Source organism: Ostrea edulis, chromosome 6, assembly GCF_947568905.1.
Source record: "Ostrea edulis chromosome 6, xbOstEdul1.1, whole genome shotgun sequence".
NCBI lineage: Eukaryota > Metazoa > Mollusca > Bivalvia > Ostreida > Ostreidae > Ostrea > Ostrea edulis.
The window spans coordinates 66,092,980-66,108,984 of record NC_079169.1 but is presented as its reverse complement, the minus strand read 5'-3'; the positions used below and the strand labels follow the sequence as shown (position 1 = coordinate 66,108,984).

The 16,005-nt window shown below is 35.2% G+C and overlaps 1 protein-coding gene across 1 annotated transcript; it reads left to right on the top strand.

The window, feature by feature from the left end:
• Positions 1-1,087: 1,087 nt before the first annotated feature.
• On the top strand, positions 1,088-15,499 carry LOC125645544 (zinc finger CCHC domain-containing protein 17-like). Its single transcript, XM_048871132.2, has 8 exons — positions 1,088-1,278; positions 3,293-3,350; positions 5,739-5,839; positions 5,960-6,039; positions 7,811-7,911; positions 10,058-10,185; positions 11,194-11,286; positions 15,391-15,499. Exons 1-8 carry the CDS (start codon positions 1,162-1,164, stop codon positions 15,448-15,450), a joined length of 738 nt encoding a protein of 245 aa, XP_048727089.1. The 5' UTR covers positions 1,088-1,161; the 3' UTR covers positions 15,451-15,499.
• The last annotated feature ends 506 nt before the right edge of the window (positions 15,500-16,005 follow it).

Below are 16,005 nucleotides of genomic sequence, written 5' to 3'. Positions count from 1 at the left end.
TGGCCTCAAGGGCTACAAAATCTGTAATAATTTTCCTGTTCTGTGTATTTAATTAAGCTAAATTCTAATATTCAGCAGCAGTGTAAAACAAGATGTGTTCTTTTAAAGAACAAAAATGCCCCCAAAATTGCATACAAGTGAAAGACCAACATAATTATCAACACTATGTGACTATTTTGAACTCACCCTAGAGCAAGAACTATATATACAATTTTGTCATGTCCCTTTCTGCTTCAGTTTCCTAAAGTTCTATGAATTTTATAAAGTATTAGCAAAATTAAAGAAGTTTTTCAAATGATAAAGACGTTTAATCACTATGGCCCCACCATGTGCGGATCATGAAGAAGGGGGGGGGGGGGGGGGGGGGGGGGGGGGGGGGGGAGCTGAGATTTGTCAAGAGGTGGGCATCCTCGGACCAATCTCTGACAAATCAAAGGGGGGTCTTTATAAGATATCTCATAAACTTTATAAGATATCTCATAACTTTTGTATAATATACTATAAAAGAAAGTTTATAAGATATCTCATATATTTTATAAGATATTTCATATGATATACAGTTTATAAGATATCTTATAAAATATACAATATACAAGATATCTTATACAGTATATAAGATTTCTTACAAACTTTATATGATATTTTGTATATTAAACAAGATATTCCATAAAGTTTATGAGATATCTTATATAACCTTTTTTTAATAACACATCTTTCAAAAGTTATAAGATGTCTTATAAATCTTATAATATATCTTATAAAGTTTGATATCTCATTTAACAATAAATTTATGATATATCTTACAAAATATATAGGATATCTTATGAAAAATATATAAGATATCTCATATCTTTCATAAGATATCTTATCTCTTAAACTTTAGAAAATATCTTATAACTTTTTTAACATATCTTATAAAATTTATGAGATATCTTTAAAGAGGAATAAATGTAAAAACGGTGTACCATAGATATCTCTCAAACTGTCTCTCAAAGTTAGAGATATCTCTTTCAAATAAATAGTACAATGGCTTGCCATACTTCATCGTCATCTTTATTGAAAAATGGAAGAGTTATCCCTCGTGGTTCTTCAGTAATTGGAGGTAAAATTGATAAAATTCATAAACACAGTCGGCTCACGACACAAGCACTTACACAAAAAATGAAACGTTCACATCAGCCTGACGGGGAGGATGGTCATTCCACCAAACGACGACAGAGGGACCAAAGTGACAGCAGTGAAGCCATGCCAGAACTCCATTCCTTATTTTATGGGGAGGTAACTGTAAACCATGCCTTAATCTGATAGCAACAGTAACACTTATTTTTACACTGTAAATTACAGTTAACGAGTTATGAGTATAGCACGAGGCCTACTAAAAGTTTGTTTAAAACAAGCTTTTGTCTACAAGCACTCAGGAAAGAGGGAGAGGCGAACTTTCATTAAAATCTGTTCGTTGTCTCGGTTACTTGTAGTCTTGAAACGTTTAATTCGTTTGTATACAATAATTTTAAAATTATAATGCACTACATAGTTTTCTGGACATTTCCCCCTTCTTTACAAATGTGTAGCTTAATTTTGACAAGTACTTACACACTTAAAGGACTTGAGATAAAATCAAATGAGTCTTTTGAGATTTTTATAAGGGACATGGTACTGTAGACTCTTAATTTCTGTGGAAACGAGGGGGTTATTTATATTCGGTGATAGGAAAGACTGAATATAAATAAACCCCTCGTTTCCACAGAAATTATGTAGACTCCTACATATAATCTCTGGCAGCGAGATTCGTCGAGGCTGGATATTTGGACTGATGCCTCTTCGGAAGAGGTGCCAGTCCAAATATCCAGCCTCGACGAATCTCGCTAAGATTATCCTACATATACATGTGTGAATGCTTTATCAGTCACAAAATGAACTTACTCGCTTTATTTTTCTGTTGCTAAACTCTTAATTAACAGACTACACATGCAGTTTGATGTCTACATTTCGCCATATCAAGTGCTCAGTCACGTAAAGTAAGGAACCTTGAAGTGCAGTACTTTATGGAGACTTTTGGAAATTTCACTGAACTGAGTTTTTGTAGATATTGAACTGATATTTAGTGTGCATACCTGTATGTTAATGATCAACACATTTCTTGTGAGACTAGCTCTGATCAGCCTACTTTCAACAGAGTTATGAACTTTGGACTATGAAAATTTTAGAGTTCATAGCATCCCTGATTATTTATTTTTTTGGCTGTGGCTGCAGATATTGAGCAGATATTTTGGTGTGTAGTGGCATATTGATCAGAGTTTTATGTTTCACTGTGAATGACTTATCTAGGAGTGTTAGCACTCCTGGACTTTGAAAGTACATGTATCCTGTATTTTTTCTGGACATCTGTTATTAATCTGTTTGCATATGGTGGGTATGTAGAATACTAGTATTAGTAAGTATATTCTTCTCAGAACCGCTGTACAGGCAAAGCCATTCACTTGGATTTCAAAGTAACCTAGGCATTTATTCCTTGTATTTACATTTTGTAATACTGGTAAATATAGTTTTTTTTAATGTCAATGCTTTTATTAAATTAGAAATTAATTACATTGATACAGCATAGGTATTGCTGATGGAGCACCAGTACATAATGTAGATATTGGTGTACAAGACATACTTACAATGTGAATTACAAATACTAAGTTTTGTTAGGAATATCTGCAAAATATATATGTGCAAAATAGATTGGAATGTACGTCATAAATATTTTTTCAGAAACCACAAGACTCAAATTTGTCAAAATAGATATCAAACATCGTCATATAGTGAAGATTCGAATTTGTTTCGACCATTACCTTAGGGATAGGGGAGGTGTGCAAATTGTCAACTTAATATATTTGCAAGTATTGTGCATGTAGTGTAGATTCAGATTTATTCAAAACGTCACTTTGGGTCAGAATGGGGCCTCAGAAAGGGTTTTAAAAATTTACATAGGAATTAGGAATAAAAATGTATATGACCCCTTGGACCAGAGTTGTCCTGCTGGGAGAGTCAATGATTATTTTTTGGGAATCCCTTGGAATATTTCCAACAGCAAGAAAATAATTAACAGTTTGTCAAAATGATAGGTATTCAAATATTGTCCAATAACTTATCATTGTACTACTAATTGTGTTCTAAACCTATGAGTCTCTGACATTGCAAGGTGACTCGAATGAGCATGGTGGCCCACATGCCTCTGTTTTGATTTTGTGTCTCTACATTTTGAATGTAAAGAAATCAAGATTATGCCATTTTTTCCCTATAACAGGTATCATCTGTGCAGCAGTATGGCGTTTTCATAAAAATCCCCGGCTTCAAGAAACAAGGTAAGCGGCCAATAAGGGAATGATTTTCTTTGTGGTTTCGTTGGATTCCTAAGAAAACAATCTTTTTAAATTGATCCGCTCCCAGTACTGATACTTCAGTACAAAAACAATCTTTGATCCACTCCCAATACTACTAAGATATGAGCACTAAAACAATCTTTTTGAAATGAGATCTTTGATCCACTCCCAAGACAGACATGTGGATGCATGTACTAAAACAATCTTATTAAAATGAAATCTTTAATCCAATCCAAGGACAGATATATAGGTACTAAAATTATATAATTTAAACAGCATCTTTGATCTACAAATGAAATCTTTGATACACTGTCAAAACTAATAAACTGATATCTTTGATCCACTCCCAATGCTTAGCTCAGAAACAACATTTCAGCAGCAACATTTTGTGAGGAAAAGTACTATTGTCACATTGGTATTACCAGTAACATGATTTTTCATTGGTTGTAAGTTGTAACATGATTTTTCATTGGTTGTGATGTCTTTCAAGAGTCCCCAGCTTCTCTTTGCAATTTTTGTGTGTGTACAGACCACTCCCTAAACAATGTAACCTTATCTCCAGGTATACACACTCAAATAAAATAAAGGAAAAGTCCAGGGCAGAGGTCATTAATACGGGTCATCATGTTGGTGGTTATTACCGTCTAGTGGTGTCACTTAATTAATGACTAAAATTTTAATGATATCGCTGATTCAGTAACCTTGTAAGTGAGATCACCTAGGCCTACTAGGCTTTAGAATTTGTTTCCGCTGAATGATACTTGACATCACGATCAACAATAAGGTTGGCATCACAATGCAAGTCCAGCCATTATTGATCGAAAATCAGACACCATAATTTCATTTGAGCACATGATCCCCCTTGCAGTTCTAGGGATTTCATCCAAATTAGGATCCTTGTTTACAGCAAATGAAATTACAGCATTTTATTTTTGGTTTAATGAAAAAAGTGTTAACACTTAATTGTTTATTTGATAACAATCATTTGAGTGTTCAGACTTGTTCAATTTGATTTCACCGAGATCACTTGATTAAACATTGGGGCTTGTGTTTGTTAAGGAGACTGCTAAATGGTGTACTGCTGAACTAGGAACTAGGTCTTCTAGTATTCCTAGCTTATATCGAGATTGCGCAACTGCGCTACCACAAAACCCTGGACTTATACAGCTTAGAGACGATGTAGTGGTGCACAATCTATACAACATAGAGACGATGTAGTGGTGCACAGTCTATACAGCTTACAGACGATGTAGTGGTGCACAATCTATACAGCTTAGAGACGATGTAGTGGTGCACAATCTATACAGCTTAGAGACGATGTAGTGATGCACAATCTATACAGCTTAGAGACGATGTAGTGATGCACAGTCTATACAGCTTACAGACGATGTAGTGGTGCACAGTCTGTACAGCTTGCAGACGATGTAGTGGTGCACAGTCTATACAGCTTACAGACGATGTAGTGGTACAGTCTATACAGCTTAGAGACGATGTAGTGGTACAGTCTATACAGCTTGCAGACGATGTAGTGGTGCACAGTCTATACAGCTTACAGACGATGTAGTGATGCACAGTCTATACAGCTTACAGACGATGTAGTGATGCACAGTCTATACAGCTTACAGACGATGTAGTGATGCACAGTCTATACAGCTTACAGACGATGTAGTGATGCACAGTCTATACAGCTTACAGACGATGTAGTGATGCACAGTCTATACAGCTTACAGACGATGTAGTGGTACAGTCTATACAGCTTAGAGACGATGTAGTGGTACAGTCTATACAGCTTGCAGACGATGTAGTGGTGCACAGTCTATAAAGCTTACAGACGATGTAGTGATGCACAGTCTATACAGCTTACAGACGATGTAGTGATGCACAGTCTATACAGCTTACAGACGATGTAGTGGTGCACAGTCTATACAGCTTAGAGACGATGTAGTGGTGCACAATCTATACAGCTTAGAGATGATGTAGTGATGCACAATCTATACAGCTTAGAGACGATGTAGTGATGCACAGTCTATACAGCTTCGAGACGATGTAGTGATGCACAGTCTATACAGCTTACAGACGATGTAGTGGTGCACAGTCTATACAGCTTACAGACGATGTAGTGGTACAGTCTATACAGCTTAGAGACGATGTAGTGATGCACAGTCTATATAGCTTACAGACGATGTAGTGATGCACAATCTATCGCAGTCTATACAGCTTAGAGCCGATGTAGTTGTGCACAGTCTATACAGCTTACAGACGATGTAGTGGTACAGTCTATACAGCTTAGAGACGATGTAGTGGTACAGTCTATGCAGCTTAGAGACAACATACCGGTAGTTGTACATTGTCTATTCTTGTCATTTATAGGATTAGTTCACAAGTCTCAGATGTCAAAAGTTAGAGTTGATGATCCTTCAGAGATGCTGGCAACAGGAGAAAAAGTCTACTGCAAAGTTATATCAATTGAGGTACAGTTTAGAAATTATTTACTTTTTGTGGGAAAGCTCCATGAGGGTATCGTTTTAACTTCACTTCCTTCAGCTTAACACCAGATGGCACCACTGCTATGTTTTCCTTGACTTTTACAGAATAATAAAGTAGGTTTGTCAATGAAAGTGGTGAATCAGACGACAGGACAGGATGAGGATTCAGCTAATGTCCAGTCGACGTGAGTGTTTTTTATGTCCGTATAATCAGAGTGGGGGCGTGTAGTCTTTGGTCTGTCTGTCCACAAAACTTTAACTTGGCTGCAACTTTTGAATGCATGATGATAGAGCTTTTATAATTTACAAGTGTATTCCTTGAGACAAGGTCTTTCTTTTAGTCTCAAAAGTTTCGACCTTGTGACCTTTACCTCAGGATTTAATGTAATTTTAATTTGAAAAACTTTAACCTTAGCAATATAACCTTGGTGATAGGGCTTTCATTTTCTAAGATGTGTATTCTTTTTGACAAGGCCTTTCTTTAGGAAGCAAAATTTTGATCTCATGACCTTAATCTTGGGGTTTCACCTATTTTTGAAAAACTTTAACCTTGGCCATAACATGTGAATGATTAATGATAGAGCTTTGGCTATTTTCAACTTTGCTGCCTTACATGGGCATCAGTGTTTTCTGTTTGTATTATGTTTATATTGGAATCAAATCAAACTTCAAGGTCAGGATAAAGCTTCTGCAAACATCCAGTCTAAAGTGGTTTGTATGTTACAGTCAAACCTTGTTATCTTGGACTTGATGGGACCAAGAAAAAAAAAGAGATATCAGAAGATTCGAGATATCAAGGGTGAAATACTTAAAGAATAAGTGGTTAGGACTTCTGAATCACTTTGACGTATCCATTGTATTCGAGATATCGGTGTTCGAGATACTGAAGTTCAACTGTATATCATAACAATAGTTTTAAAGTAATCTTTTAAACATCATAAATTTAATACATAATTATGTATGTTTTGTAAACTTATCCTGTGCTATTGTTGAAATCCATGTACATATGTATTCCTTATACAAAAATACAATTGTAACATAGTCTATGTGAAAGTTTTTTGGACCACACAGGACATTCGGTCCTGTGTAATCAATGAACACACCGGACCGAACCAAATTTTGTCAGACCGAAAAACCTAATGTAAAAAAGTGAAACACGTGAAAATGCAAAACCAAGGGAATCTTATTTATTATACTAGTAATACTATACCAGGGATCCCTCCCGTATAATACTTCAGGACTCGAAATTAACATATGCCCGTCAGTCTGTGACTGATTAAAAGTCTGGCGGACTGACTGACATTTGTTTTTGTCAGTCCGATGGGACTGGTTAAATTTCTAAAGCATCATTTTGGAAAATATACTTTTGAAATTTTATACACACATTTGGCATGATATCAGATGAATCTGATTCGTAAATATAAATCCCACATTTAAGTGTTACAATATTGTCTGAGGCATATTGAGTGAAATTTCATTTTGATAACATTAACGAAATATGTTTAATTATTTCTGGAAAACTCTGTTGGACTGGTAAATTCTTCTGCGGACTGGTTGAAATTATACCCCATCATTCCAGCTGGACTGGTGACATAAAAAGTTAGCTTCAAGTCCTGTACTTTAGACAGTCCATGCGGTTTTAATCACATTCATTTACGTATTTGGATTTGTGTGCTATTTTTTACTTATAACAAACATTTAAATGACTCCGCATCAAAATAGTAAAGCTCAAAACCGGACACTGAGACATTGGACATTCCGGTCCGGTGTAAAAAATGATGCGTCGGACCTGAGGCACTGCACATCGGTCAGGTCCGACGGTCCGATGTCTTTCGCATAGACTGGTAACAATTGAATGATTTTCTTAATATTTCATGTATTGCTTGCTGAAGTATTGTGAAGATTAAAGACTTTACATTATGTACATACATAATTTTTAGGATACTGCTCTTTTAGAATGGATTTACAGAAGAACAGAAAATTTCACAAAGGAGACAGACCAAAAATTGAACTCGGAGCCATCTTAGACACTACCTGTAAAAAGTGTGGTGGCCATGGTAATAGTACAGTCTACAATATCAAAAGAAATTACTGGATATCACTTTTATTACGCGAGACCTTATTTTCTTGATGATACCATGATGCATTTATTCCCGAGACAAAACTTTCTGGAATCATTTATTGCTTAAGTCTTTTATATGTAAGAGTTTATTTGCGAGAACTAGATTTTCTCGCTAAATTATGCGTAAATAATGTTTTCGCGATTGTGATTTACAGTATATAGTCTTAAAACTGTGCAGGCCCTGTCCTCGGCACACAAGGACTACTTGGATAAATGGAATTTGTTTCTAAAATCCATATTGGTGTTAGAACAAAGTAACACTCATTATTGCAAGCCATGCTTATTGTCTCCGTTTACGTCTGAGGTAGGGTAGGTACTACCGGACTCAGTAACTGTGGCTAGCGCCGATGAGTAACAACAAGCCTGTGTCTGATGAATCTCTGCTTATATCACTATACATGTAAGTGATTTCTGCTGCTTATATCACTATACATGTAAGTGATTTCTGCTGCTTATATCACTATACATGTGTAAGTGATTTCTGCTGCTTTTATCACTATACATGTAAGTGATTTCTGCTTCCCTTGGTTAGCAAAGGATTGAAAAATAATTGATATACCAAATTACTAGTTATTATTTTATGCTGCAAGCTAAGTAAAATGGCTGTGTTGGTTTTGTTGTAGCCATGTTTTACTCAACATTAGGTCTGCATCAGTTTTATCAAAGTGGATGGATTATTTCTTTAGCACCTCATGCTTCGATGATAAGTCTGAATTACAGTAGAATTACCCCCAAACAGTTATTGATAGCCAGTAGGCCTAGTGCGATAATGGAACCTTTATGAATTACAAATTGTGTACTTCCTCATTATAAGATAACTATGACATTGTCATGGTCTACTTAATGATTAATTAAATATCAAGACAATAAGTGGTAGACATTTATTCTTGTCAAAGTGAAAAATATAGGTTTGCGCTGAGACTGAAATTATTTTCTCAAAAGGAAGATAGAACATCATTTTTGAACTATTTTATGATCGGAGTGATCTACCCTTGGATAGAACTTGAAATGAAAATGATTTTTAAAAGTTTGTTATCAAGTTACTTGTAATTCTAATGAGTTTTTTTGATGCAATACACTATACAACATAAGTAGAAATAGTTTATGTTGTAGTCATATAATCAGTGGTGGGTGGTGGATCCAGTGCTGGCATGCTGGACACATGCCCCCCTCCCTGTCACAAATATGATCCATTTTTAGCTCACCTAAACTGAAAGCTCAAGTGAGCTATTCTGATCACCTTTTGTCTGTCGTCTATCTGTCCTTCTGTTCATCCAAGGTCATGCTTTCCAGACTTTTTTCTGTAACGTATGCATGTACAGTGTTGAAATTTGATCACAATTTCTTCCTTAAGAAGCGCAAGAGTGAGTTTGCATTTCCTTGATTAGTGTACCGTGGTCTACTTTAGGGCTAAAAGTATATCAAACAGTTTTCCGGACTTTTTTTTTAATATGGATACAGATATTGCCCTGAAATTTAGTCACAGGCTTCCTCTCAGAGAAATACATAATCAGTTCACATTTCAACTTCATTGGTGCACCATGACCTACTTTAGGGGTAGAAGTAGGTCAAACAGTTTTCCATGTTTTTTCCATTATGGATACAGGTATTGCCCTGAAATTTTGTCACATCCTCCCTCTTACAGGAATACATAATCAGTTCACATTTTAACTTGATTGGTGCACTGTGACCTACTTTAAGGCTAAAAGTAGGTCAAATAGTTTCCTGGACTTTTTCTCATCATAGATGCAGATTTTGCACTGACATTTTGTCACACCCTCCCTCTCAGAGAAATACATAATCAGTTTACATGTCAGATAGATTGGTGCACCATGACCTACTTTAAGGCTTTTCAATTCAGAATGTGTGTGATATTGATTCAGAGTGCATTATGTGCTTACAGGTTGAATTTCACTGTCTGATGGGTGTGTGTTGTACTGTTCGTGGTACTCTTGTTTATGGTGTAGATGTATACTTGTATGGATTTAAGGGCAATTTTGGTTTTCAAATAAAATAAACAAGAGACATTTTAATGATATTTTTGTAATAACATGATTTGTTTTTGAATGTGATTTTTATAGGTCATTTAGCACAGGACTGCTTTCATGTAGCTGGAGGAAAGTCATATGAACTAATTCCTGAAGAGGGAGATGTTCCACAATCAGCAGACAGAGAAACTAAACACAAAACATCGAAGTCCAAGAAAAAGGTGTGGGGGTTAATTTCCATTGTTTTCTGTAGTATGAACATATAGAGAATGTCTAATGCTGGCCACACAAAAAATACAGAGCAATAAGATCTACATCATAGGGTATTTCCACCTTGTAAATCAATCATAAATACACAAAAATTTATAGAGAATTTTCAGTAGAAATGCAAGATTAGAAAATTCAATGAATCGAAGCAAGAAATCATCAAAGAGATATTCAATAGTAAAACCTGTAAAAAAAAAAATCACAAATATTTAAAACATATTTGTTTTTGAGTAACCACTGTCCTCTAAATGTGACGGGAACATAACCATTGAACCATGACCTTACATGGAATTGTGATGTCTTGATAATATTAGGGGTGAAACGATACAGTACCTTTTCGATTCGATTTTCGATACTTTAGTCTCGATTCGATGATTTTCGATTCGATACAATAGCATGTACCAAATTCTTTATAATGCTAAGATTTTTTATGTTTCGTTGTATTTATTGCTCTCTGCAAATAAATTCTACATAGTGTAAAACCGTTTAACATAGAGCAACACTCTTATCACTTGTCCTAAAGCCGAAATGTCGCCATACCCAGGATTTATACATTGGGGGTGCATTTTTCAACTCGACTGTGTCCATTTTGATACAGCAAAGTTTACTCATATGTTGATTGGGCAATTTTCAATTCCATTGGCTAATCAGAAACTGTGTTATCAAGAGCAATGTGTGCTATGATTTTAGAACCGTATCGAACCGAAACAGACCCCGAATAAATCGAACATCGAATCGAGACCACTACATTGCGATTCGGCTGCATCGTGATGCATCGTTTCTCCCCTAGATAATATGGGATTTTATTACATCAGTTTACGTTTTCTTATAATTATAATATTAGAACTGACAACTTGCATTGCTTTGTAACCAACAGAGAGTAACTTTCTATCGAATTTAGTGGATATTTTTACAACACCATTTAAACTGAAAGTTATGATTTTTATTTGTAAAAATCCTAGAAAAACAAAAGAGAGAAGAAATCAAAGAAAGCCAAGAAGAGGCACCATGCAAGTTCAAGTTCCGAGTCTGGGGAAGAACATTCCCATCACAAGGTATAGTGTTCATTCTCATCACAAGGTATAGTGTTCAGAGTCATCACAAGGTATAGTGTTCATTGTCATCACAAGGTATAGTGTTCACAGTCTGAATAAGAACATTCCCATCACAAGGTATAGTGTTCATTCTCATCACAAGGTATAGTGTTCATTGTCATCACAAGGTATAGTGTTCATTCTCATCACAAGGTATAGTGTTCATTGTCATCACAAGGTATAGTGTTCATTCCCATCACAAGGTATAGTGTTCATTCTCATCACAAGGTATAGTGTTCAGAGTCATCACAAGGTATAGTGTTCATTGTCATCACAATGTATAGTGTTCACAGTCTGAATAAGAACATTCCCATCACAAGGTATAGTGTTCATTCTCATCACAAGGTAAAGTGTTCATTCCCATCACAAGGTATAGTGTTCATTGTCATCACAAGGTATAGTGTTCATTGTCATCACAAGGTATAGTGTTCATTCCCATCACAAGGTAAAGTGTTCATTCCCATCACAAGGTATAGTGTTCATTGTCATCACAAGGTATAGTGTTCATTGTCATCACAAGGTAAAGTGTTCATTGTCATCACAAGGTATAGTGTTCAGAGTCTGAATAAGAACATTCCCATCACAAGGTATAGTGTTCATTGTCATCACAAGGTATAGTGTTCATTCCCATCACAAGGTATAGTGTTCATTCCCATCACAAGGTATAGTGTTCATTGTTATCACAAGGTATAGTGTTCATTGTCATCACAAAGTATAGTGTTCATTCCCATCACAAGGTATAGTGTTCATTCCCATCACAAGGTATAGTGTTCATTGTCATCACAAGGTATAGTGTTCATTGTCATCACAAGGTATAGTGTTCAGAGTCTGAATAAGAACATTCCCATCACAAGGTATAGTGTTCATTGTCATCACAAGGAATAGTGTTCATTCCCATCACAAGGTATAGTGTTCATTGTCATCACAAGGTATAGTGTTCATTCCCATCACAAGGTATAGTGTTCAGAGTCTGAATAAGAACATTCCCATCACAAGGTATAGTGTTCATTCCATCACAAGGTATAGTGTTCATTGTCATCACAAGGTATAGTGTTCATTGTCATCACAAGGTATAGTGTTCATTCCCATCACAAGGTATAGTGTTCAGAGTCTGAATAAGAACATTCCCATCACAAGGTATAGTGTTCATTCCATCACAAGGTATAGTGTTCGTTGTCATCACAAGGTATAGTGTTCATTGTCATCACAAGGTATAGTGTTCATTGTCATCACAAGGTATAGTGTTCATTCTCATCACAAGGTATAGTGTTCATTCCCATCACAAGGTATAGTGTTCATTGTCATCACAAGGTATAGTGTTCATTGTCATCACAAGGTATAGTGTTCAGAGTCTGAATAAGAACATTCCCATCACAAGGTATAGTGTTCATTCCATCACAAGGTAAAGTGTTCATTGTCATCACAAGGTATAGTGTTCATTCCCATCACAAGGTAAAGTGTTCATTCCCATCACAAGGTATAGTGTTCATTGTCATCACAAGGTATAGTGTTCAGAGTCTGAATAAGAACATTCCCATCACAAGGTATAGTGTTCATTCCATCACAATGTATAGTGTTCATTGTCATCACAAGGTATAGTGTTCAGAGTCTGAATAAGAACATTCCCATCACAAGGTATAGTGTTCATTCCATCACAAGGTATAGTGTTCATTGTCATCACAAGGTATAGTGTTCAGAGTCTGAATAAGAACATTCCCATCACAAGGTATAGTGTTCATTCCATCACAAGGTATAGTGTTCATTGTCATCACAAGGTAAAGTGTTCATTGTCATCACAAGGTATAGTGTTCATTGTCATCACAAGGTATAGTGTTCATTCCCATCACAAGGTAAAGTGTTCATTCCCATCACAAGGTATAGTGTTCATTGTCATCACAAGGTATAGTGTTCATTCTCATCACAAGGTATAGTGTTCATTCCCATCACAAGGTAAAGTGTTCATTGTCATCACAAGGTATAGTGTTCATTCTCATCACAAGGTATAGTGTTCATTGTCATCACAAGGTATAGTGTTCATTCTCATCACAAGGTATAGTGTTCATTCTCATCACAAGGTATAGTGTTCATTCCCATCACAAGGTATAGTGTTCATTCTCATCACAAGGTATAGTGTTCAGAGTCATCACAAGGTAAAGTGTTCATTCCCATCACAAGGTATAGTGTTCATTGTCATCACAAGGTATAGTGTTCATTACATCACAAGGTATAGTGTTCATTGTCATCACAAGGTATAGTGTTCATTACATCACAAGGTATAGTGTTCATTGTCATCACAAGGTATAGTGTTCATTCTCATCACAAGGTAAAGTGTTCATTCCCATCACAAGGTATAGTGTTCATTCCCATCACAAGGTATAGTGTTCATTGTCATCACAAGGTATAGTGTTCAGAGTCTGAATAAGAACATTCCCATCACAAGGTATAGTGTTCATTCTCATCACAAGGTATAGTGTTCATTCTCATCACAAGGTATAGTGTTCATTCCCATCACAAGGTAAAGTGTTCATTCCCATCACAAGGTATAGTGTTCATTCCCATCACAAGGTATAGTGTTCATTGTCATCACAAGGTATAGTGTTCAGAGTCTGAATAAGAACATTCCCATCACAAGGTATAGTGTTCATTGTCATCACAAGGTATAGTGTTCATTCTCATCACAAGGTATAGTGTTCATTGTCATCACAAGGTAAAGTGTTCATTGTCATCACAAGATATAGTGTTCACAGTCTGAATAAGAACATTCCCATCACAAGGTAATGTGCTCTTTCAATCTTGTGACCAATAACTGAAATGCATTTTGTTGACTTGATCTTTGACTTGAAAAACAATAGGGGTCATTCTGTTCCGATATATTACCGCTAATGTTTTTTTTTTTTTTTTTTTTTTTTTTTAACGTTTCAAGATTTTTATTTATGAAACAAGACAAAACATATACAAATATACAGTACAATACAAAACAAATGAAATACATGTATAAGATACAATGTGTATAAGATATGGTTATTATTTTACCATGAAATCAAAATAGATACAGTATATGTCAAACAATTGTAGTTATTAATTTACATCAACATAATTTCAAGTGACGGAATAATACATATTTAGCAGTGTGTGTATAATAAAGATAAGTTGTTTTTTTTCAAAAATGCCATGCTGCGACAATGAGTCCACACATATCACGACAGTTCATATCCGACTCATTGGGCAGCTCTATTAGAGGAGAGGACCCTCTGAATAGTGGCTTTAGATACAACACAAGTATATATAATACACTGATATACACATGTATACATACATATACATGTACATGCATACATATAATAGCAGTAGTAACAATGTTTAAATTTTCTATGTTAAAAATTTTACTATAAAGAATTTCATAACTATAGATTGGATACAAAATTTTGAAAAAGTTTCTGTTCTTTGGTTTTATATAAAAATCTTGAGAACTTGACAGTGTGATCTCAAGTATTCCTTGATGGAACGAATAACAAAATCACTTGCCTCAACAACCTGTACAACTCTACAATACATCTTACATTTATAAATTCTAAATGCAATAAAAGAAAGAAAATAGTTATATATCTTTATCAATTCAGTATTATCTAAATAAAACCCAACAGCAATATATATGTTTCCAAGCAATTGTGAAATCAATACAGGAACTTGTGATCTTCCATATATGTTGTACATTAATACAATCAAAAATAAGGTGTTTTGTGGGACAACCCTTGGATACATATACATGTATTTGGTAACAATTTTTGTATAGTTCTTAATAGATTTGATAGAAAAATATCAGGTAATCATTTAGGATATCTCACATTCTGAAGATTTGACTTCAGAATAAATATTGCTGTGGAGTGAACACACACCGACTATCCTTCTTCATTGTAGATGTAATTATTACTGATTATATTTATTTTGTTATATTATTGAATTCTCCGAGTTTTACATGGTGATTGACAAAGTCAAGTTGGCTAACTCCAACACCACAAAACAGTTTAAATCGTTGATGTTTAACAGTGATCTTTTGTTTTGTAGAAACACAAAAAGCACAAACATAGAAGAAAATCTTCTTACAGTGGGGACAGTGACAGCTGATTATCCTGTTTGTAATATTTTGCAAATATTAAAATCATATATATTATTACTAAACCTGAAGGAACATTTTTTAGCCGGGAATTACCCTCCGTCCATACTTAATCGAGCAATAAAAAAAGAAATACAAACGCAATGAAATATCTACTAGAAACAATAATCTGCAAGCAAAACCCATTATTCCCCTAGTGAGAATTCTCAATTTAAGCTAACCCTGGATTTCCGATCAATCATTAACAAATCTAAGACAATCCTAGAACATTCACTAGATACATATATGGAGGAATTAGTGAACATAAATTATCATATCATATAAGTGGACCCCCCACCTCCAACTTAAGAAGCATCCTGGTTCATTTTGAATTGAATTGTGTACACCCCCCACCCGAACATAAGCCACCCGTGTTACAAGAACTGCCAAATATGCCCATTTGTCAGAAATACTGACCAGCATTCATATCACTTCTACAAACGGAATTTACAACATAAAACAAAACCAAGACTGCAGTTCAGCACTTCCTTAATTTATGCAGTCGCTGGCAAAAATGTTTTATTCAA